General features: G+C 43.1%; 1 protein-coding gene across 1 annotated transcript in view; it reads right to left on the reverse strand.

The window, feature by feature from the left end:
* The window catches only part of NCAPG (non-SMC condensin I complex subunit G), a 526,604-nt gene that overhangs the window by 213,300 nt on the left and 288,172 nt on the right, over positions 1-25,132 (reverse strand). Inside the window, exon 11 of the mRNA XM_053700289.1 lies at positions 20,596-20,770. Within this exon, the coding sequence (XP_053556264.1) occupies positions 20,596-20,770 (175 nt within the window). The remainder of the gene's footprint in view (positions 1-20,595; positions 20,771-25,132) is intronic.

Consider the following 25,132-nt stretch of genomic DNA (forward strand, 5'->3'; position numbering starts at 1 on the left):
CCCCCCACTAGAACCGATCCCGGATCGGGGGCCCTCAATTCATGCTGTTTTAGGGGCAGCAGCAGGTTTCCTAGTCTGCTTGCCCTTGTTCCAGGACTGGTTAGGTTTCCAGCCTTGTCTGTAGCGAGCAACAGCTCCTTCCTGTTTTGGTGCAGAGGAAGTTGATGCTGCTCCTGCTTTGAAATTACGAAAGGAACGAAAATTAGACTGTCTAGTCTTGGCTTTGGCTTTGTCCTGAGGCAGGGCATGGCCTTTACCTCCTGTAATGTCAGCGATAATCTCTTTCAACCCGGGCCCGAATAAGGTCTGCCCTTTGAAAGGTATATTAAGCAATTTAGACTTAGAAGTAACATCAGCTGACCAGGATTTTAGCCACAGCGCCCTGCGTGCCTGAATGGCGAACCCTGAATTCTTCGCCGTAAGTTTAGTAAGATGTACTACGGCCTCCGAAATGAATGAATTAGCTAGTTTAAGGACTCTAAGCCTGTCCGTAATGTCGTCCAGAGTAGCTGAACCAATGTTCTCTTCCAGAGACTCAATCCAGAATGCCACTGCAGCCGTGATCGGCGCAATGCATGCAAGGGGTTGCAATATAAAACCTTGTTGAACAAACATTTTCTTAAGGTAACCCTCTAATTTTTTATCCATTGGATCTGAAAAAGCACAGCTATCCTCCACCGGGATAGTGGTACGCTTAGCTAAGGTAGAAACTGCTCCCTCCACCTTAGGGACCGTTTGCCATAAGTCCCTTGTGGTGGCGTCTATTGGAAACATTTTTCTAAATATCGGAGGGGGTGAGAACGGCACACCGGGTCTATCCCACTCCTTAGTAACAATTTCAGTAAGTCTCTTAGGTATAGGAAAAACCTCAGTACTCGTCGGTACCGCAAAATATTTATCCAACCTACACATTTTCTCTGGTATTGCAACTGTGTTACAATCATTCAGAGCCGCTAACACCTCCCCTAGTAATACACGGAGGTTTTCCAGTTTAAATTTAAAATTTGAAATATCTGAATCCAGTCTGTTTGGATCAGAACCGTCACCCACAGAATGAAGTTCTCCGTCCTCATGTTCTGCCACCTGTGACGCAGTGTCTGACATGGCCCTAATATTATCAGCGCACTCTGTTCTCACCCCAGAGTGATCACGCTTACCTCTTAGTTCTGGTAATTTAGCCAAAACCTCAGTCATAACAGTAGCCATATCCTGTAATGTGATTTGTAATGGCCGCCCAGATGTACTCGGCGCTACAATATCACGCACCTCCCTCTGAGCGGGAGATTTAGGTACTGACACGTGAGGCGAGTTAGTCGGCATAACTCTCCCCTCGTTGTTTGGTGAAATTTGTTCAATTTGTACAGATTGACTTTTATTTAAAGTAGCATCAATACAGTTAGTACATAAATTTCTATTGGGCTCCACTTTGGCATTGCAACAAATGACACAGGTATCATCCTCTGAATCAGACATGTTTAACACACTAGCAAATAAACTTGCAACTTGGAAATACAATTCAATTAGAATAATATTAAAACGTACTGTGCCTTTAAGAAGCACAGAAGATCTATGACAGTTGAAAATTAATAAATTGAAAAAGTTATAGCCTCAATCCTTGTAAACAACACAACTTTAGTAAAGGTTTAATCCCATTAGCAAAGATAACAAATTCTGAAAGCAGGAAATAAATTACAGAATAAACGTTTTTTATCTCAGTCAAACTATAATTCTCACAGCTCTGCTGAGAGAAATTACCTCCCTCAAAATAAGTTTTGAAGACCCCTGAGCTCTGTAGAGATGAACTGGATCATGCAGGGAATACAATGAGTTGCTGACTGAAATATTTGATGCAGTAAAAGCGCCAAAAAAACGGCCCCTCCCCCTCACACACAGCAGTGAGGGAGAACAGAAACTGTCAGAAAAACAGATTAAGCAACTGCCAAGTGGAAAAATAGTGCCCAAACATTTATTCACTCAGTACCTCAGTAAATGAAAACGATTTTACATTCCAGAAAAAACGTTAAACATAATCTCTAGTTATTAAACAGCTTTATGTATTTCTTACAGTGTAATTCTAGTGAAGTACCATTCCCCAGAATACTGAAGTGTAAAGTATACATACATGACATTATATCGGTATGGCAGGATTTTCTCATCAATTCCATTGTCAGAAAATAAAAACTGCTACATACCTCTATGCAGATTCATCTGCCCGCTGTCCCCTGATCTGAAGTTTACCTCTCCTCAGATGGCCGAGAAACAGCAATATGATCTTAACTACTCCGGCTAAAATCATAACAAAAACTCTGGTAGATTCTTCTTCAAACTCTGCCAGAGAGATAATAACACACTCTGGTGCTATTTTAAAATAACAAACTTTTGATTGAAGATATAAAACTAAGTATAATCACCATAGTCCTCTCACACATCCTATCTAGTCGTTGGGTGCAAGAGAATGACTGGGAGTGACGTAGAGGGGAGGAGCTATATGCAGCTCTGCTGGGTGAATCCTCTTGCACTTCCTGTTGGGGAGGAGTAATATCCCAGAAGTAATGATGACCCGTGGACTGATCACACTTAACAGAAGAAATGTGGCTTATTTTTAGCCTTAAAAGACCTATCCTGAGGAAGGGCGTGGCCCTTACCCCCAGTGATGTCTGAAATAATCTCTTTCAAGTCAGGGCCAAATAGCGTTTTACCTTTGAAAGGGATGTTAAGCAATTTGTTCTTGGAGGACACATCCGCTGACCAAGACTTTAGCCAAAGCGCTCTGCGCGCCACAATTGCAAAACCTGAATTTTTCGCCGCTAATCTAGCTAATTGCAAAGTGGCGTCTAAGATAAAAGAGTTAGCCAATTTAAGTGCTTGAACTCTGTCCATAACCTCCTCATATGAAGAGTCTTTATTGAGCGACTTTTCTAGTTCTTCGAACCAGAAACACGCTGCTGTAGTGACAGGAACAATGCATGAAATTGGTTGTAGAAGGCAACCTTGCTGAACAAACATCTTTTTAAGCAAACCCTCTAATTTTTTATCCATAGGATCTTTGAAAGCACAACTATCTTCTATAGGGATAGTAGTGAGTTTGTTTAGAGTAGAAACCGCCCCCTCGACCTTGGGGACTGTCTGCCATAAGTCCTTTCTGGGGTCGACCATAGGAAATAACTTTTTAAATATAGGGGGAGGAACAAAAGGTATGCCGGGCCTGTCCCATTCCTTATTTACAATGTCCGCCACCCGCTTGGGTATAGGAAAAGCATCGGGGGGCACCGGGACCTCTAGGAACTTGTCCATCTTACATAATTTCTCTGGAATGACCAAATTGTCACAATCATCCAGAGTAGATAACACCTCCTTAAGCAGAGCGTGGAGATGTTCCAATTTAAATTTAAAAATAATAACATCAGGTTCAGCTTGTTGAGAAATTTTTCCTGAATCTGAAATTTCTCCCTCAGACAAAACCTCCCTGCTGGCCCCTTCAGATTGGCGTGAGGGTACATTAGAACCATTATCATCAGCGTCCTCATGCTCTTCAGTATCTAAAACAGAGCAATCGCGCTTTCTCTGATAAGTAGGCATTTTGGACAAAATGTTTTTAATAGAATTATCCATTACAGCCGTTAATTGTTGTATAGTAAGAAGGATTGGCGCACTAGATGTACTAGGGGCCTCTTGTGTGGGCAAGACTGGTGTAGACATAGAAGGGGATGATGCAGTACCATGCTTACTCCCCTCGCTTGAGGAATCATTTTGGGCAACATCATTATCAGTGGCATCATTGTCCCTACTTTGTCCGGACACTAAGTCACATTCATCACATATATTTAAATGTGGAGGAAGCTTGGCTTCCAAACATACAGAACATCGTCTATCTGATGGTTCAGACATGTTAACAGGCATAAACTTGATAACAAAGCACAAAAAACGTTTTAAAATAAAACCGTTACTGTCACTTTAAATTTTAAACTGAACACACTTTATTACTGAATATGCGAAAAAGTATGAAGGAATTGTTCAAAATTCACCAAAATTTCACCACAGTGTCTTAAAGCCTTAAAAGTATTGCACACAAATTTGAAAGCTTTAACTCTTAAAATAACGGAACCGGAGCCGTTTTTACATTTAACCCCTATACAGTCCCTGGTATCAGCTTTGCTGAGACCCAACCAAGCCCAGAGGGGAATACGATACCAAATGACGCCTTCTATAAGCTTTTTCAGTGGTTCTCAGCTCCTCACACATGCATCTGCATGCCTTGCTTTCCAAAAACAACTGCGCATTAGTGGCGCGAAAATGAGGCTCTGCCTATGACTAGAAAAGGCCCCCAGTGAAAAAGGTGTCCAATACAGTGCCTGCCGTTTTTTTTAATACATCCCCAAGATTAAAAGAACTATTTATAGATAACATCCATTAAATATACTCATAATGTAAACGTTTTAGCCCAGAAAAATGTCTACCAGTCTTTAAAGCCCTTGTGAAGCCCTTTATTCATATACTAAACTAAGAAAATGGCTTACCGGTTCCCATAGGGAAAATGACAGCTTCCAGCATTACCAAGTCTTGTTAGAAATGTGTCATACCTCAAGCAGCAAAAGTCTGCTCACTGTTTCCCCCAACTGAAGTTAATTCATCTCAACAGTCCTGTGTGGAAACAGCCATCGATTTTAGTAACGGTTGCTAAAATCATTTTCCTCTTACAAACAGAAATCTTCATCTCTTTTCTGTTTCAGAGTAAATAGTACATACCAGCACTATTTTAAAATAAACTCTTGATTGAAGAATAAAACTACATTTAAACACCAAAAAAACTCTTAGCCATCTCCGTGGAGATGTTGCCTGTGCAACGGCAATGAGAATGACTGGGGTAGGCGGAGCCTAGGAGGGATCATGTGACCAGCTTTGCTGGGCTCTTTGCCATTTCCTGTTGGGGAAGAGAATATCCCACAAGTAAGGATGACGCCGTGGACCGGACACACCTATGTTGGAGAAATAGCAACTAAAAACAAAACTTTCCAAGATAATAACTTAATATCTATGGAATGCAAAGGTTCAAACGGAACCCCTTGAAGAACTGAAAGAACTAAGTTTAGACTCCATGGAGGAGTCACAGGTCTGTAGACAGGCTTGATTCTGACTAACGCCTGAACATCTGGCACGGCTGCCAGACGTTTGTGCAACAAGACCGACAGAGCAGATATCTGTCCTTTTAGAGAGCTAGCTGACAGACCTTTCTCCAATCCCTCTTGGAGAAAGGAAAGAATCCTTGGAATCCTAATCTTACTCCATGAGTAACCCTTGGATTCGCACCAGCAAAGATATTTCCGCCATATCTTATGGTAAATTTTCCTAGTGACAGGCTTTCTAGCCTGGATCAGAGTATCTATAACTGATTCTGAAAACCCACGCTTGGCTAGAATCAAGCGTTCAATCTCCAAGCAGTCAGTTGCAGAGAAACTAGGTTTGGATGTTCGAATGGACCTTGTACTAGAAGGTCCTGTCTCAAAGGTAGCTTCCATGGTGGCGCCGATGACATATTCACCAGGTCTGCATACCAAGTCCTGCGTGGCAACGCAGGAGCTATTAGAATTACTGAAGCCTTCTCCTGTTTGATCCTGGCTACTAGCCTGGGTAGGAGAGGAAACGGTGGAAAGACATAAGCTAGATTGAACGACCAAGGCGCCACTAAGGCATCTATCAATGTCGCCTTGGGATCCCTGGACCTGGATCCGTAGCGAGGAACCTTGGAGTTCTTTCGAGACGCCATCAGATCCAGATCTGGAATGCCCCATAGTTGAGTTAACTGGGCAAAAACCTCAGAATGAAGTTCCCACTCCCCCGGATGGAAAGTCTGACGACTCAGATAATCCGCTTCCCAGTTGTCTACACCTGGGATGTGAATTGCTAATAGGTAGCAGGAGTGATCCTCTGCCCAATTGATGATCCTGGATACCTCCCTCATCGCCAGGGAACTCTTTGTTCCTCCCTGATTGATGTACGCTACAGTCGTCATGTTGTCCGACTGAAATCTTATGAATTTGGCCTCTGCTAGTTGAGGCCAAGCCAGGAGCGCATTGAATATCGCTCTCAGTTCAAAGATGTTTATCGGGAGAAGAGATTCTTCCCGAGACCATAGACCCTGAGTTTTCAGGGAGTCCCAGACCGCGCCCCAGCCTGGCGTCGGTCGTGACAATGATCCACTCCGGTCTGCGGAAACTCATTCCCTGAGACAGGTGATCCTGAGACAACCACCAGAGGAGCGAGTCTCTGGTTATCTGGGCCATTTGTATCTGGGGAGACAAATCTGCATAATCCCCATTCCACTGCTTGAGTATGCACAGTTGCAGTGGTCTGAGATGAATTCTGGCAAAAGGGACTACGTCCATTGCCGCAACCATTAGACCGATTACCTCCATGCACTGAGCCACAGAGGGCTGACGAATGGCATGAAGAACTCGACAAGCATTTGAAAGTTTTGACTTCCTGACCTCCGTCAGAAAGATTTTCATCTCTACCGAATCTATTATTGTTCCCAGGAAGGGAACCCTTGTGACCGGGGACAGAGAACTTTTTTCTACGTTCACCTTCCACCCGTGAGACCTTAGAAAGGCTAGAACAATGTCCGTATGAGCCTTTGCTTTGTGAAAGGACGACGCTTGTATTAAGATGTCGTCTAGGTAAGGTGCTACTGCAATGCCCCTTGGCCTTAGCACCTTTGTGAAAATTCGGGGGCAGTGGCCAACCCGAAGGGAAGAGCCACAAACTGGTAATGCTTGTCCAGAAAGGCGAACCTTAGGAACTGATGGTGATCTTTGTAGATAGGAATATGCAGGTACGCATCCTTTAAGTCCACGGTAGTCATATATTGACCCTCCTGGATCATTGGTAAAATTGTCCGAATGGTTTCCATTTTGAATGATGGAACTCTGATGAATTTGTTTAGTTTTTTTAAATCCAGAATTGGCCTGAACGTTCCCTCCTTTTTGGGAACTACAAACAGGTTTGAGTAAAAACCCAGTCCTAGTTCTGCTTTTGGAACTGGATGTATCACTCCCATCTTTAAAAGGTCTTCTACGCAGTGTAAGAATGCCCGTCCCTTTGTCTGGTCTAAAGACAAGCGAGACATGTGAAACCTTCCCTTTGGAGGAAGGTCCTTGAATTCTAGGAGATACCCCTGAGAGACAATCTCTAAAGCCCAGGGGTCTGGAACATCTCTTGCCCAAGCCTGAGCAAAGAGAGAGAGTCTGCCCCCTACCAGATCCGGTCCCGGATCGGGGGCTATCCTTTCATGCTGATTTGGTAGCAGCAGCAGGCTTTTTGGCCTGTTTTCCCTTGTTCCAGCCTTGCAATGGTTTCCATGCTGGTTTGGGCTAGGATGCGTTACCCTCTTGTCTAGAGGCTGTAGAGCTAGAAGCCGGTCCGTTCCTGAAATTGCGAAAGGAACGAAAATTAGACTTATTTTTTGCTTTGAAAGGTCTATCCTGTGGAAGGGCATGGCCCTTTCCCCCAGTGATGTCTGAAATAATCTCTTTCAATTCTGGCCCGAATAGGGTCTTACCCTTGAAAGGAATATTAAGCAATTTTGTTTTGGACGATACGTCCGCCGACCAAGATTTTAGCCAAAGCGCTCTGCGCGCCACTATTGCAAAACCTGAATTTTTTGCCGATAATTTTGCTAATTGAAAAGCGGCATCTAAAATAAAGGAATTAGCCAACTTCAGTGCGTGAATTCTGTCCATGACCTCATCATAAGGAGTCTCCCCTTCTGGAGCGAATTTTCTAGTTCATCGAACCAAAAAGACGCCACCGTGGTGACAGGAATAATGCACGAAATTGGTTGCAGAAGGTAACCTTGCTGAACAAAAATTTTCTTAAGTAACCCTTCTAGTTTTTTATCCATAGGATCTTTGAAAGCGCAACTGTCCTCTATTGGTATAGTTGTGCGCTTAGCTAATGTTGAAACTGCCCCCTCTACCTTAGGGACCGTCTGCCATGCGTTCCTTCTGGGATCAACAATGGGGAACATTTTATTAAATATAGGTGGGGGAACAAATGGTACACCTGGGTTCTCCCACTCCTTAGTCACTATATCCGCCACCCTCTTGGGTATCGGAAACGCATCAGAGTGCACTGGGACTTCTAAAAATTTGTCCATTTTGCACAATTTTTCTGGGATCACCTAAGGATCACAATCATCGAGTGTAGCTAGCACCTCCTTAAGTAGGGCGCGGAGGTGTTCTAGTTTAAATTTAAATGCAATGGTATCAGTCTCTGCCTGCTGAGAAACTTTTCCTGTGTCAGAAATTTCTCCCTCAGACAGGCCCTCCCTCACCGCCAACTCAGATTGATGTGAGGGTACCACAGATGAATTATCCCCTGCGTCTGCTTGCTCATCCTCTGTATTTAAAACTGAGCAATCACGCTTTCTAGGATAAACTGGCAGCTTGGATAAAAATGCTTCCAAAGAATTATTCATTACTGCCGCTAATTGCTGCATAGTAACAGCCATAGGCGCGTCAGATGTACTAGGTATCGCTTGCGCGGGTAAAGCTGGCGTTGACACAGAAGGAGAGGATGATGAACTATCACCGCTACCTTCATTTAAAGAATCATCTTGGGCAACATTTTTAAAAGTGACAGTACTGTCCTTTATCTGTTTGGACGCTATTGCGCACTTTACACACACATTTAATGGGGGAACCACCTTGGCTTCAATGCACACAGAACATAGGCTATCTGAAGGCACAGACATGTTAGACCGATTTAGGCAGAGTTTTAATGCAATAAAAATTATTTTATACAAAACCGTTACTGTCTCTTTAAATAATAAAAGTATACACTTTTTTACTGAAACGTTAGAAACCATCAAGGAAATATCCAATCTTTATGAAATTTTCATCACAGTGTCTTAATGCTTCGAAAGTATTGCACACCAATTTTCAGACAATTTAACCCTTAAATGCCAAAACCGGAGCTAATAACAGTAATAAACCGGTTAAAGACACTACAGTCCCATGCCACAGTCTCTGCTGTGGCGTTTACCTTCCTTAGGGGTTATTCAAACAAGTAATAAGCCTCTCTGAAGTCCTTTCCAAGCCTCTGGATACTCCACGTGAAGCTGCATGAACTGCCTAGTGAAAAGCAACTGCGCAACTGAGGCGCGAAAATGAGGCCTCCTTCCTCTGCATTCCAGAGTGAAGGGGCCTTTCTGACAAGACTAGGTGTCTAAACAACTGCCAGGCGAAAATAAAGTTCCCCAAAAGTGTTTCAAGACTGAAAAACACTTGAAATGTCACATAAACATGATAAAAAATAATCGACTTAGCCCACAATAGTGTCAACCAGCATAGAGCCCTAGTTATAAGCCTTAATTCTGTTACTGAGTCTAAGAAAATGGCTTACCTATCCCAGAAGGGATAACTGACAGTCTTCTAGCATTACTTGGTCTTGTTAGAAAAGTGACTGATCATACCTGAAGCAGATAAGCCTGCAAACTGTTCCCCCCAACTGAAGTTCTCTGGTTTCAACAGTCCTGCGTGGGAACAGCAATGGATTTTAGTTACTGGTGCTAAAATCATACTCCTCTTTTAACAGAAATCTTCATCATTTTCTGTTGTAGAGTAAATAGTACAAACCGGCACTATTTTAAAATAACAAACTCTTGATAGAAGAAATAAAAACTACAACTAACACCACATACTCTTTACCACCCCCGTGGAGATGCTACTTGTTCAGAGTGGCAAAGAGAATGACTGGGGGGCGGAGCCAGAGGGGGAGCTATATGGACAGCTTTGCTGTGTGCTCTCTTTGCCACTTCCTGTAGGGAATGAGGATATCCCACAAGTAAGGATGAAGCCGTGGACCGGATACACCAATGTAGGAGAAATGGTGGATGTTGTGATCATATAATCATTAGCCACTCACACACATACAGACACATACACAGACTACAAACATGCACACACACATATTTACACACACACACAATGTAAAGATAGACAGACACACACATACACTACTCACACACTGACACGCATCCATCCACACAAACACACACGTATGTTCACACACTACAAGCATACACTCACATACACTGCTAGCACACACCATTACACACACTCACACATGCATGTACCCACTCACATGCAAAAACATACATACATACAGATACATACACACATACATTAACACACATGCCCAGATAGACATACTCACACACACACTGACACAGTTACTTAGTAAGTGTGTTTTATAATGGGAGAGGCTAAGCCGTTCTGAGGTGCACAAATATTCATGCAAACTATAGTCCTTGCTGTTCAGTATATGGCTTTATTGGGTTCATATATATGTGTTACTCTGGCGTTTGACACCCAGGGCCTCCCCAGCCTCTGATCTCACCACATGTCACTGCTTCCAAACGGAGCCCTCTGCAAAACTTTAAGAACTAGATTTAAGCTCCAAGGAGGAGCGGTAGGTCTAAACAGAGGACTGATTCTAGACAGAGCCTGAACAAAGGACTGCACATCAGGAAACTCAGAGAGCCTCTTGTGCAATAACACAGATAGAGCCAAAATCTGTCCCTTTAAGGAACTAGCAGCAAGGCCCTTCTCCAAACCATCCTGGAGAAAGGAAAGAATCCTGGACACCTTGACCTTATGCCAGGGGAATCCACGCTCTTCACACCAGAATAAGTAGGTCCTTCACACCTTATGATAGATGCGATGGGTGACCGGCTTTCTAACTTGAATGAGAATATCAATCACTCTCTCAGAAAAACCTCTCTTGGCTAGGACTAAGCGTTCAATCTCCACGCAGTCTAGATTTTGATGTACAAAAGGACCCTATTCCAGCAGATCCCTGCGACAAGGTAACCTCCATAGGAGGAGATGAAGACATCCCCACCAGGTCAGCGAACCACATCCTTCGTGGCCACGATGGAGCAATTAGAATAGCCGAAGCTTGCTGCTGCTTGATGTGGGCCACTACACGAAGGAGAAGAGTGGTAACGGTGAAAAAATGTAAACTAGACTGAACCTCCAAGGCACTGCTAATGCATCTATCAGCTCTGCCTGAGGATCCCTGGACCGCGACCTGTATCTGGGTAGGTTGGTATTGAGTCGGGACACCATGAGATCTATCTCTGGCATCCCCCATCTGTTGCAAACCTCCGCAAACACCTCGGGATGGAGTGACCATGCTGAAAAAATCCGCTTCCCAGTTGTCCACATCCGGAATGTGGATAGTGGACAGAGAGCAGTTGTGGGCCTCCGCCCATTCCAGAATCTGAGATACTTCCCTCATGGGTAGGGAGCTCTTCGTTCTAACCTGATGGATGATGTAAGCCACTGAGGTTATGTTGTCTGATTGGAATCTGATAAACCGGGACGAACCCAAAAGAGGCCAAGCCTTCAGAAAATTGAAGATCGCCTGAAGTTCCAAAATGTTGATCGGGAGGAGGGATTCCTCTCGAGTCCACAGGCCTTGTGCCTTCCAGGCACCCCAAACAGCTCCCCATCCTGATAGGAGATTGTGACTACGTACGCAAGTCTAAGATGGTCTCAAGAAAAATGTCCCTTGTGACAGGTGATCTGGACAGAGCCACCAAGAGAGTGATTCTCTCGACCGGTTGTCCAGAGAAATCTGTTGTGACAGATCCGAGTGGTCGCCGTTCCACTGACTCAGCATGCACAGCTGAAGAGGTCTGAGATGGAATCTGCCGAATGGGATGTCATCTATGCTGGACACCATGAGCCCAATTACCTCCATACACCGGGCCACAGAGGCCCTTAAGGAGGTCTGTAGGGCAAGACAAATGGAAGTAATTTTACAACATCTCTGGTCTGTAACAAATATCCTCATGGATATGGAATCTATAATCGTACCCAGGAATTCCACCCTGGAACTGGGAATCAAAGAACTATTTTCTAAGTTTATCTTCCATCCATGAGATCGAAGAAGAGCTATTGAATGGTGCTCTGCCAGCCGACAGGAATAGTACCTCAGACCTCTCTCTGCTAGAGGTACCGGTACAATTACTCCCAGGGAGGAGAGATCCCTCACGCACCCTAGAAAAGCTTCTTGTTTTTCTGGTCTTGAAGACCGGTTTGATAAGAGGAATCTGCCCCTCGGTGGATGAGATTTGAAACCTATCCTGTATCCCTGAGCGATGACCTCCAGAACCCAAGGGTCTTGCACGTCCCCAAGCCAAGCCTCCACAAAGAGAGATAGTCTGGCACCGTCTAGCGACGGATCAGGGGCCGCCTCTTCATGCCGATTTTGCTTCGGCAGGCTTCTTATTCTGCTTGGACATATTCCAAGACTGAGACGGTTTCAAAGTTCCCTTGGATTGTCCACGCTTCGCGGAGGGCTGCTGGTGTTGGGATATATCCAAACGAAAGGGACGAAAATTAGGACCCTGTCCTTTAGGTTTATTTTTCTTATCCTGCGGTAGAAAGGCACCTTTGCCACCCAGTGACCGTGGATATGATTGAGTCCAGGCCTGGACCAAAAAGAATCTTCCCCTTAAATGGAAGGGAAAGTAATCGAGACTTTGAAGTCATGTCCGCAGACCAAGACTTCAGCCAGAGTGCCCTATGGGCTAGAACAGAAAAACCTGATGTCTTGGCATTCAGGCGAATAATCTGCATATTTGCATGACAGATAAAAGAATTATCTACCCTCAAGGCCTTAATTCTATCCTGGATCTTGTCAAGGGGACCTTCCACCTCGATCATCTCCAATAAAGAGTCGCACCAATAGGTAGCGGCTCCAGCCATCGCCGGTTGAAACAAATACCCCGTGTGCTGAAACATCTTTCTTAACTGAGTTTCTAGCTTCTTATCCATGGGCTCCTTAAACGATTAACTATCCTCAAGCGGGATAGAAGTGCGCTTAGCAAGCATGGAGATAGCGCCATCCACCTTAGAGACGGAACCCCACAACTCCAATTGAGAGTCAGGAACCGGGAACAATTTTTTTAAACGAAGAAGGGGAAAAAGAAGACCTTTCTCCCTCCCATTCATTCTTAATAATATTCACTATCTTTACAGGAATTGGGAAATTCTGTGGCACCACCCTGTCCTCATAAACCTTATCAAGTTTAGGAATAGAAGGCTCCTCGGGTAATTTAGGTTCTGGAACCTATAAAGTAGCTAAAACTTCCTTTAACAGAAAGCGTAAGTTTTCAATCCTAAATCTAAATTCTGTTTCCTCCGCAGCCGGAGGTTTAGAAGCAGCAGGTTCCGACACAGAAAGAGAATCCTCTGAAGTATCAGAGGCATCCTCATTAGCGGATAATCTTGTATCAGATAAATCCAACAAGTTGGTAGATGACCCCTGGGAAGGATAGCAATATTTGACCTTTCGCTTGTGCTTACCAGGGTGAGGTAAAGCACTGAAGGCCGCAGACATTGCCGTTTGTAGCTGTTCAGTAAAATCTGGCGGTAAGAGGGCCCCTCCCGAAGGAGGATTAGCAGTGCAATGGGAAGCTGCATGTGTAATAGGAGATGAATGCAGGGAAAGCACCGCACGGGACAGACCCCTCAGAGGTGGACGGCTCAGTGGTACTAAACATCTTGGCTTTCTTAGATATAAGTACTTTATCAAGGCATGTGGAACATAATTGAGCAGGCGGGTATACCGTAGCCTCCTCACAATAAAAGCAGATTTAGGTAAAGAGGGAGTACTCTTTAACAGAGTCCTCCATAGCTTGCGCTTTTAAGATGGACTATAGAAAAAAATAAATGGCACCCTTATACCCCCAATGGCTGGGGCACTCACCACCTCCTATGACCAGGGCTCCACAGAGAAACGGATTTGTCTCCTGTAAACGGCACGGTCAGGAAAGAGGAAATCAGTATGATCACACCCGGTCATGTGGTGCGCCATGCAGGTCTGCCCCTGCTCCTGGAAGAAGCGTGCCAAATCTAACAGACCGTGCAGCTGTCCAAAACGAAAGGGAAACCTGAATGTTCCAACATCAGCCTGAGCCTCATCTCACACAAATCTCAGCATAAAACATAATTAAGCAATTATGTGTAAATCCCCCCTGTTCAATAATCCCCTTCCGGAGAAATTAACCTTTGATTCCATACAGATAAAAGGAGTCACACACTGTGACCCTGTCTTCTTGAGTTATCATAAGTATAAAATTAAACGATCTTACCGGAATCTCCGCCATGGAACAGACACACAGCCTCTCAAGTTTGACAGTCTTGTAGCATCGCTCCTGAAATGGACTTGAGTGATAGAAGCAGGCAGTAAAACTCGTCAACACTGATTGCTTAGGAGCGGTCTATACGAGTCTGGATGGTTTAGCAGAAAGACTCTCACTGCATCTCCAGACCCTAAATTTTGTCAATGACTGGGATATGAGGGAAGTGCGGGAGGTATTTAAGCATTTGGCTGGGGTGTCTTGGCCAGGTTCTGTATTCCCACAAGTAATGAATGAAGCCGTGGACTCTCCTCATATTAAGAAGGAAATATTGCTTTATTAAATACAGAATTATACACCTGTGAAAATTGGTTGTATTGTGCCACTTCTGGTATTATTCAAATGCTAACGTTTACAAGATTTAAAATACTACTGCTTTATTTAAAAAGATAGGTTGTCTATAACAAAAACAGAATTTATGTTTACCTGATAAATTACTTTCTCCAACGGTGTGTCCGGTCCACGGCGTCATCCTTACTTGTGGGATATTCTCTTCCCCAACAGGAAATGGCAAAGAGCCCAGCAAAGCTGGTCACATGATCCCTCCTAGGCTCCGCCTACCCCAGTCATTCGACCGACGTTAAGGAGGAATATTTGCATAGGAGAAACCATATGGTACCGTGGTGACTGTAGTTAAAGAAAATAAAATATCAGACCTGATTAAAAAAACCAGGGCGGGCCGTGGACCGGACACACCGTTGGAGAAAGTAATTTATCAGGTAAACATAAATTCTGTTTTCTCCAACATAGGTGTGTCCGGTCCACGGCGTCATCCTTACTTGTGGGAACCAATACCAAAGCTTTAGGACACGGATGAAGGGAGGGAGCAAATCAGGTCACCTAAATGGAAGGCACCACGGCTTGCAAAACCTTTCTCCCAAAAATAGCCTCAGAAGAAGCAAAAGTATCAAACTTGTAAAATTTGGTAAAAGTGTGCAGTGAAGACCAAGTCGCTGCCCTACATATCTGATCAACAGAAGCCTCGTTCTTGAAGGCCCATGTGGAAGCCACAGCCCTAGTGGAATGAGCTGTGATTCTTTCGGGAGGCTGCCGTCCGGCAGTCTCGTAAGCCAATCTGATGATGCTTTTAATCCAAAAAGAGAGAGAGGTAGAAGTTGCTTTTTGACCTCTCCTTTTACCTGAATAAACAACAAACAAGGAAGATGTTTGTCTAAAATCCTTTGTAGCATCTAAATAGAATTTTAGAGCGCGAACAACATCCAAATTGTGCAACAAACGTTCCTTCTTTGAAACTGGTTTTGGACACAGAGAAGGTACGATAATCTCCTGGTTAATGTTTTTGTTAGAAACAACTTTTGGAAGAAAACCAGGTTTAGTACGTAAAACCACCTTATCTGCATGGAACACCAGATAAGGAGGAGAACACTGCAGAGCAGATAATTCTGAGACTCTTCTAGCAGAAGAAATCGCAACTAAAAACAAAACTTTCCAAGATAATAACTTAATATCAACGGAATGTAAGGGTTCAAACGGAACCCCCTGAAGAACTGAAAGAACTAAATTGAGACTCCAAGGAGGAGTCAAAGGTTTGTAAACAGGCTTGATTCTAACCAGAGCCTGAACAAAGGCTTGAACATCTGGCACAGCTGCCAGCTTTTTGTGAAGTAATACCGACAAGGCAGAAATCTGTCCCTTCAGGGAACTTGCAGATAATCCTTTTTCCAATCCTTCTTGAAGGAAGGATAGAATCCTAGGAATCTTAACCTTGTCCCAAGGGAATCCTTTAGATTCACACCAACAGATATATTTTTTCCAAATTTTATGGTAAATCTATCTAGTCACAGGCTTTCTGGCCTGAACAAGAGTATCGATAACAGAATCTGAGAATCCTCGCTTCGATAAAATCAAGCGTTCAATCTCCAAGCAGTCAGCTGGAGTGAAACCAGATTCGGATGTTCGAACGGACCCTGAACAAGAAGGTCTCGTCTCAAAGGTAGCTTCCAAGGTGGAGCCGATGACATATTCACCAGATCTGCATACCAAGTCCTGCGTGGCCACGCAGGAGCTATCAAGATCACCGACGCCCTCTCCTGCTTGATCCTGGCTATCAGCCTGGGAATGAGAGGAAATGGCGGGAACACATAAGCTAGTTTGAAGGTCCAAGGTGCTACTAGTGCATCCACTAGAGCCGCCTTGGGATCCCTGGATCTGGCCCCGTAGCAAGGAACTTTGAAGTTCTGACGAGAGGCCATCAGATCCATGTCTGGAATGCCCCACAGGTGAGTGACTTGGGCAAAGATTTCCGGATGGAGTTCCCACTCCCCCGGATGCAATGTCTGCCGACTCAGAAAATCCGCTTCCCAATTTTCCACTCCTGGGATGTGGATAGCAGACAGGTGGCAGGAGTGAGACTCCGCCCAAAGAATAATTTTGGTTACTTCTTCCATCGCTAGGGAACTCCTTGTTCCCCCCTGATGGTTGATGTACGCAACAGTCGTCATGTTGTCTGATTGAAACCGTATGAACCTGGTCCTCGCAAGCTGGGGCCAGGCCTGGAGAGCATTGAATATCGCTCTCAGTTCCAGAATATTTATCGGTAGAAGAGATTCTTCCCGAGACCAAAGACCCTGAGCTTTCAGGGATCCCCAGACCGCGCCCCAGCCTATCAGACTGGCGTCGGTCGTGACAATGACCCACTCTGGTCTGTGGAACATCATCCCTTGAGACAGATTGTCCAGGGACAGCCACCAACGGAGTGAGTCTCTGGTTCTCTGATTTACTTGTATCTTCGGAGACAAGTCTGTATAGTCCCCATTCCACTGACTGAGCATGCACAGTTGTAATGGTCTTAGATGAATGCGCGCAAAAGGAACTATGTCCATCGCCGCCACCATCAACCCGATCACTTCCATGCACTGAGCTATGGAAGGAAGAGGAACGGAATGAAGTATCCGACAAGAGTCCAGAAGCTTTGTTTTTCTGGCCTCTGTTAGAAAGATCCTCATTTCTAAGGAGTCTATAATTGTTCCCAAGAAGGGAACCCTTGTTGACGGGGATAGAGAACTCTTTTCCACGTTCACTTTCCAGCCGTGAGATCTGAGAAAGGCCAGGACAATGTCCGTGTGAGCCTTTGCTTGAGGAAGGGACGACGCTTGAATCAGAATGTCGTCCAGGTAAGGTACTACTGCAATGCCCCTTGGTCTTAGCACCGCTAGAAGGGACCCTAGTACCTTTGTGAAAATCCTTGGAGCAGTGGCTAATCCGAAAGGAAGCGCCACGAACTGGTAATGTTTGTCCAGGAATGCAAACCTTAGGAACCGATGATGTTCCTTGTGGATAGGAATATGTAGATACGCATCCTTTAAATCCACCGTGGTCATGAATTGACCTTCCTGGATGGAAGGAAGGATAGTTCGAATGGTTTCCATCTTGAACGATGGGACCTTGAGAAATTTGTTTAAGATCTTGAGATCTAGGATTGGTCTGAACGTTCCCTCTTTTTTGGGAACTATGAACAGATTGGAGTAGAACCCCATCCCTTGTTCTCTTAATGGAACAGGATGAATCACTCCCATTTTTAACAGGTCTTCTACACAATGTAAGAACGCCTGTCTTTTTATGTGGTCTGAAGACAACTGCGACCTGTGGAACCTCCCCCTTGGGGAAAGTCCCTTGAATTCCAGAAGATAACCCTGGGAGACTATTTCTAGCGCCCAAGGATCCAGAACATCTCTTGCCCAAGCCTGAGCGAAGAGAGAGAGTCTGCCCCCCACCAGATCCGGTCCCGGATCGGGGGCCAATATTTCATGCTGTCTTGGTAGCAGTGGCAGGTTTCTTGGCCTGCTTTCCCTTGTTCCAGCCTTGCATTGGTCTCCAAGCTGGCTTGGCCTGAGAAGTATTACCCTCTTGCTTAGAGGACGTAGCACCTTGGGCTGGTCCGTTTTTACGAAAGGGACGAAAATTAGGTCTATTTTTAGCCTTGAAGGGCCGATCCTGAGGAAGGGCGTGGCCCTTACCCCCAGTGATATCAGAGATAATCTCTTTCAAGTCAGGACCAAACAGCGTTTTCCCCTTGAAAGGAATGTTTAGTAGCTTGTTCTTGGAAGACGCATCAGCCGACCAAGATTTCAACCAAAGCGCTCTGCGCGCCACAATAGCAAACCCAGAGTTCTTAGCCGCTAACTTAGCCAATTGCAAAGAGGCGTCTAGAGTGAAAGAATTAGCCAATTTGAGAGCATTGATTCTGTCCATAATCTCCTCATAAGGAGGAGAGTCACTATCGAGCACCTTAAGCAGTTCATCAAACCAGAAATATGCGGCAGTAGTGACAGGGACAATGCATGAAATGGGTTGTAGAAGGTAACCCTGCTGAACAAACATCTTTTTAAGCAAACCTTCTAATTTTTTATCCATAGGATCTTTGAAAGCACAACTATCCTCTATGGGAATAGTGGTGCGTTTGTTTAAAGTAGAAACCGCTCCCTCGACCTTGGGGACTGACTGCCATAAGTCCTTTCTGGGGTCGACCATAGGAAACAATTTTTTAAATATGGGGGGAGGGACGAAAGGAATACCGGGCCTTTCCCATTCTTTATTAACAATGTCCGCCACCCGCTTGGGTATAGGAAAAGCTTCTGGGAGCCCCGGCACCTCTAGGAACTTGTCCATTTTACATAGTTTCTCTGGGATGACTAAATTTTCACAATCATCCAGAGTGGATAATACCTCCTTAAGCAAAATGCGGAGATGTTCCAATTTAAATTTAAATGTAATCACATCAGATTCAGCCTGCTGAGAAATGTTCCCTAAATCAGTAATTTCTCCCTCAGACAAAACCTCCCTGGCCCCCTCAGATTGGGTTAGGGGCCCTTCAGAGATATTAATATCAGCGTCGTCATGCTCTTCAGTAACTAAAACAGAGCAGCCACGCTTACGCTGACAAGGGTTAATTTTGGCTAAAATGTTTTTGACAGAATTATCCATTACAGCCGTTAATTGTTGCATAGTAAGGAGTATTGGCGCGCTAGATGTACTAGGGGCCTCCTGAGTGGGCAAGACTCGTGTAGACGAAGGAGGGAATGATGCAGTACCATGCTTACTCCCCTCACTTGAGGAATCATCTTGGGCATCATTGTCATTATCACATAAATCACATTTATTTAAATGAATAGGAATTCTGGCTTCCCCACATTCAGAACACAGTCTATCTGGTAGTTCAGACATGTTAAACAGGCATAAACTTGATCAGAAAGTACAAAAAACGTTTTAAAATAAAACCGTTACTGTCACTTTAAATTTTAAACTGAACACACTTTATTACTGCAATTGCGAAAAAACATGAAGGAATTGTTCAAAATTCACCAAATTTTCACCACAGCGTCTTAAAGCCTTGAAAATATTGCACACCAATTTTGGAAGCTTTAACCCTTAAAATAACGGAACCGGAGCCGTTTTAAGCTTTAAACCCCTTTACAGTCCCTGGTATCTGCTTTGCTGAGACCCAACCAAACCCAAAGGGGAATACGATACCAAATGACGCCTTCAGAAGTCTTTTATAAGTATCAGAGCTCCTCTCACATGCGACTGCATGCCATGCCTCTCAAAAACAAGTGCGCAACACCGGCGCGAAAATGAGACTCTGCCTATGCTTTGGGAAAGCCCCTAAAGAATAAGGTGTCTAAAACAGTTGCCGATATTATTATATCAAAATACCCAGATAAAATGATTCCTCAAGGCTAAATATGTGTTAATAATCAATCGATTTAGCCCAGAAAAAGTCTACAGTTTAAATAAGCCCTTGTGAAGCCCTTATTTACAATCGTAATAAACATGGCTTACCGGATCCCATAGGGAAAATGACAGCTTCCAGCATTACATCGTCTTGTTAGAATGTGTCATACCTCAAGCAGCAAGGGACTGCAAACTGTTCCCCCAACTGAAGTTAATTGCTCTCAACAGTCCTGTGTGGAACAGCCATGGATTTTAGTTACGGTTGCTAAAATCATTTTCCTCATACAAACAGAATTCTTCATCTCTTTTCTGTTTCTGAGTAAATAGTACGTACCAGCACTATTTGAAAATAACAAACTCTTGATTGAATAATGAAAAACTACAGTTAAACACTAAAAAACTCTAAGCCATCTCCGTGGAGATGTTGCCTGTACAACGGCAAAGAGAATGACTGGGGTAGGCGGAGCCTAGGAGGGATCATGTGACCAGCTTTGCTGGGCTCTTTGCCATTTCCTGTTGGGGAAGAGAATATCCCACAAGTAAGGATGACGCCGTGGACCGGACACACCTATGTTGGAGAAAACACATTTTTAAATACCTTTAAAGGGACAATTTCCTGAATAATTGACAAAAAATATGCAGAGTATTCCAAAAAAAGTTGTGTCATTACAAATATATGTTGTTCATGTTCTTACTTGATTATCTTGGGATATTTTGTTCTTTTGATTTAATCCACTTGGCCTTGTAAGATCCACCAACAATTCAGCCACATTGGCAACATCAATATCAGCTAATGGGGAAGATGCTGGTGCATTGAACAGTGTTTGTAGAGTGGGAAGAAAAGCTTCTTCAAAACACTCTTGATTTCCACTATGGAAAGAGTAACAATTAAATTAGTACCTTATACATGACCATGCTCAAACATACTCTATTGCAAAACCAACCTAACTTTAGACAACAGTTATTACTACCTATTTTGTATGCTCACTTGTCAATTACTGCATACAGTGTTATCACTTGTCAATAAATGCATACAGTATTCTCACTTGTCAATAAATGCATACAGTATTCTCACTTGTCAATAAATGCATACAGTATTCTCACTTGTCAATAACTGCATACAGTATCGGCATATTCACTGCCCGCCAAAGACTACTCCCCCAACTAAGCATAAACATTGAATCTTAAACATAGCTGTAAGCAGGATTTGGCTCCCCTAATTTGAAAGGGTGGAATTAATTCTTTATAATGAGGGATTGCATGCCCTCCTAACATGCAGATGATCAGCTTTCTTATAGGCATCACTAGCCCAACTAGTCATCAAAAAGCTTTCAGATTCCCCCAATGAATCACAGAGGTGCTTGATACCCCATTTTAGGAAGAGGGGGAGCACACTCTTTCCAAAGAGATTTCTTATACCCTAACATTAGTAGATTGATGCAAATAAAGGAACAAAATCATCCCTCAGGGAGGAAAGACCCTGCCTGTATTTGAAAGACAATCATCCTCTTAACTAAGCAGTTCTGAATTAGTACAGCTGTTAAATGATTATTATTGCCAATGGCAAATACCTTACACTATTGGATGCAGTATGAGGTGTGTGGAAACTATCTAGAAGTATTTAACCCCCAGAACATAAAATACATCATTAGAGCCCATAAATTAAATATTGTTCTTTACGAGGATTTCAAGAGTATTGTCCTTCTAACCCAAAAGTATAACAAAATATTTCTTGATTCTGTGAAAGAAGTTGATCTTATGCCACATTCCTTAGAGAGGTCAAAAACAAAATTAACATGCAAATTCTGAAAATCAAATAGATGGTTTAGGCAAATTGCAGCATTTAGAAAATCTAGACTACAGATTTTGCATTTTGGCCTCTATAGGGAATTTTAGGAAAAGCACAATCTTTACACAAAAGTAAGAAGTGTTTAATGTCCCTTTACATACAAGTATGTCTCTTCTTGCAAATACAGATTTATTAAGATTTATGGAAAAAAATCTAACCACCCTGAGATTTGGTTCCTTTAAAAGTGATAAGTTTACACAACTGCTACATTTCCGAAGTATTGTTTTCTTTTACATACATTATCCTAAGAACAAAGCATGAGAAGTCTCATGCCAACTTTGATTGGTGGAAGCTGCAGATTTTCCTGTGCTAGCATATGGTGAGAATAATAATATATTTGGATGAAAAAATATAAATTTATGCTTACCAGATAAATTAATTTATTTCATGTTGGTGAGAACCCATGGGCCATTAATCTTAGGAATTCTACTTCTGGAAACCAGAAGGCAGAGATTCCCAAAACTCCAAAAGCTCTAATAACCCTCCCACCTCACTGTTAAACCAGTCTGGTGTATAGCCAAGCAAGGAAAAGAAGAAAGGTAGTAAATAACAAGAGCAAGAAAAATGGATCAGGAGAGAAAAAAAAAAAAAAGGTGCACGCTTAAACTGCCGCCAGAAAAAAAAAAATATAATTAAACTCTAGCACTATCACCACCATGAATTTAATTTATCATGTAAGCATAAATATTTTCTTTAATGAAAGTGGCGAGTCCCGAAACTAATACCCAAGCTTTGGGGTCCACGAGTAGTGAGGGCGGAACCAAATATTTCAATTATTAACCCACCTCCAAGAAAGCTCATGAATCAAAAGCTTCAGTCAGGAAGCCAAACAAACAGTTATTGTCTTCTTACCTCTTCTAGAACCAAAAACAAATTATAAACAAACTAAAGGATTAGTTAAAAATCCTTAGAAGCCTGCAAATATAATTTCAAAGCTGTAAAAACATTCAAAATATGAGGAAGCCTCTCCTTAGATTTTTTTTGGATTAGGACAAAAAGAAAACACAACAAAGTCTTGATTACAATTGACACCACTTAAAAAGACATGAAACCCTAAAATGTTCTTTCAGGATTCAGATACAGAATACAATTAAAAAAAAAAAAAGCAAAAAAGCTTTCAATTTACTTCTGTTGTCAAATCTGCTGCGTTCTTGTGTTTTTCTTTGTTGAAGAGATATCTAGATAGGTAGCATGCACATGTCTGGGGAAATACATGATAGGAAATAGTGCTGCTATCTAGTGCTCTAGCTAATAGTTAACATTGTTGCAAAATTGCTACCATACAGTGCTGCAGACAAATGCACGCTCTTGAACTTACCTTCATGATTTTCAACAAAGGATATCAAGAAAAAGAAAAGTCGATAATAGTAGTAAATTGATTCAATTGAAGGAGCAGTACTGGAAATCTCTAACATCGCAAAAACATCTCTCAGAAGTAAACACAGGCGTGCCAGTCTAAATCTAAATGCTAAGCCCTCCGCAGCCGGAGGACCCAAGTCAGCAGATTCCGACCCTGGAGGTTCTCCCTCTGAAGCCTCAAAGGGAACCGCTTCCCCAGAGGACTGATCGTTCACCAACTGTCCTTGGGCAGGAGAGCACGGACTACCCCCTCGCTTGTGCGTAAGAGGAATATGTAATTTCACTAAGGCCGTAGAGATGGCCATGCAGAACTGCGTAGTAACCTCTGGAGAAAACAAACCCCTTACAGGCGAAGGAGGATCAGAACTCGGGAAAACTGCATATGTAGGAACAGAATCAATGGAACACACCTCACTGGACAAAGAGTCCTCAGAGGCGGATGGCTCAGTGGTCTCTAACATCTCAACATTGGTTGATGAGAACACTATATTGCGGCATACGGAACATAATTGAGCGGGCTGATTTACCCGGGCCTCCTCACAATATACAGAGGTATCAAGTTCTGTATTGAAGAGATCCCCCTCTAAACTATCAGAATCCTCCAAAACTTGTCTATATCAAATTATAGAAATGAAACAACTGGCACCTTATACCACCAATGGCTGGGGCACTTACCACCTCCTATGACCCCGACAGACAGAGAAGAAGCTCCTCTCCACAGATATCCGGTCAGGATCAGAAGCGATGAACAAAACGTGACCATTCCTGGTCACATAGTGCTCATGCAGGCCCTGCCCCTGCTAAGGAAAAAGCCTAAAGAGACCAAACGTTCTTCCACATAAGCAGTTGAAATTACATAACAAATATGATTAAAACACCTCACTGCTCAATAATCCCCCTCAGATTCCACAAAGATAAAAAAAAGTCCTACTGTGACCCTGTCTTCTATCATTAACATGTGTGTAAATTAAAGAAACGATCTTACCGGAATCTATGCCCTGGAACAGTGACACAGTCATTCAAGTTTAGCAGATTGTAGCAGCGCCTCTGACATAGACTTGAGTGAAGAAAAGCAGGCAGCGAAACTCGTCAACGCTGATTGCTTAAAGGGACAATAAACCCCAAATTTTTATTTTATGATTCAAATAGAGAATACAATGTTTAAAGTTTCCAATTTACTTCTATTATCAAATTTATTTCATTCTCATTTTATTCTTTGTTGAAGAGATACCTAGGTAGGTAGTGTGCGCATGCCTGAAACACTACATGACAGGAAATAGTGCTGCCATGTAGTGCTCATGCTAATGTATAACATTGTTGCAAAACAGCTAGTATATAGTGTTGCAGACACGTGCACACTCCTGAGCTTACATTTCTGCTTTTCAACAAAGGATAACAAGAAAACAAAGAAAATTTGAAAATAGAAGTAATTTAGAAAGTTGTTTAAAAATGTATGTTCTATCTAAATCATGAAAGAAAAAAAAAAAGTGTTTTATGCCCCTGTTAATATGAGTCTGGATGGGTTCGCAGAAAGACTCTCCCTGTATCTCCAGACCCTAACATTCGTCAATGCTCTCACAGAGAGGCTGAGAAGACTACTTAAAACTCCAGTCCCATACCGAAGGGTACAACCCCTCCAGTGACGAAAGGCAAAGAATGACTGGGGGATGAGGTAAGTGGGGGAGGTATTTAAGCCTTTGGCTGGGGTGTCTTTGCCTCCTCCTGGTGGCCAGGTTCTGTATTCCCACAAGTAAGGAATGAAGCCGTGGACTCACCTCATATTAAGATGGAAATATACAGCGTGCTATTGTATTCAAAAAGGTGTGAAACTGCCTGATAGGAGAGCTCTCTTCGTAGTTCATCTAACCAATACTGTGAGGATTAAATGAAACAGGACATACACAACAATGTAGTCATTGTGATACAGGAAGATTTGCTTGATTCAGATATTTATGCCATATCTTATAGTTTATTTTTCTAGTCACAGGCTTACAAGCCTGAATCATAGTTTAAATAACCGACTC

This window comes from Bombina bombina, chromosome 2 (assembly GCF_027579735.1).
Source record: "Bombina bombina isolate aBomBom1 chromosome 2, aBomBom1.pri, whole genome shotgun sequence".
NCBI lineage: Eukaryota > Metazoa > Chordata > Amphibia > Anura > Bombinatoridae > Bombina > Bombina bombina.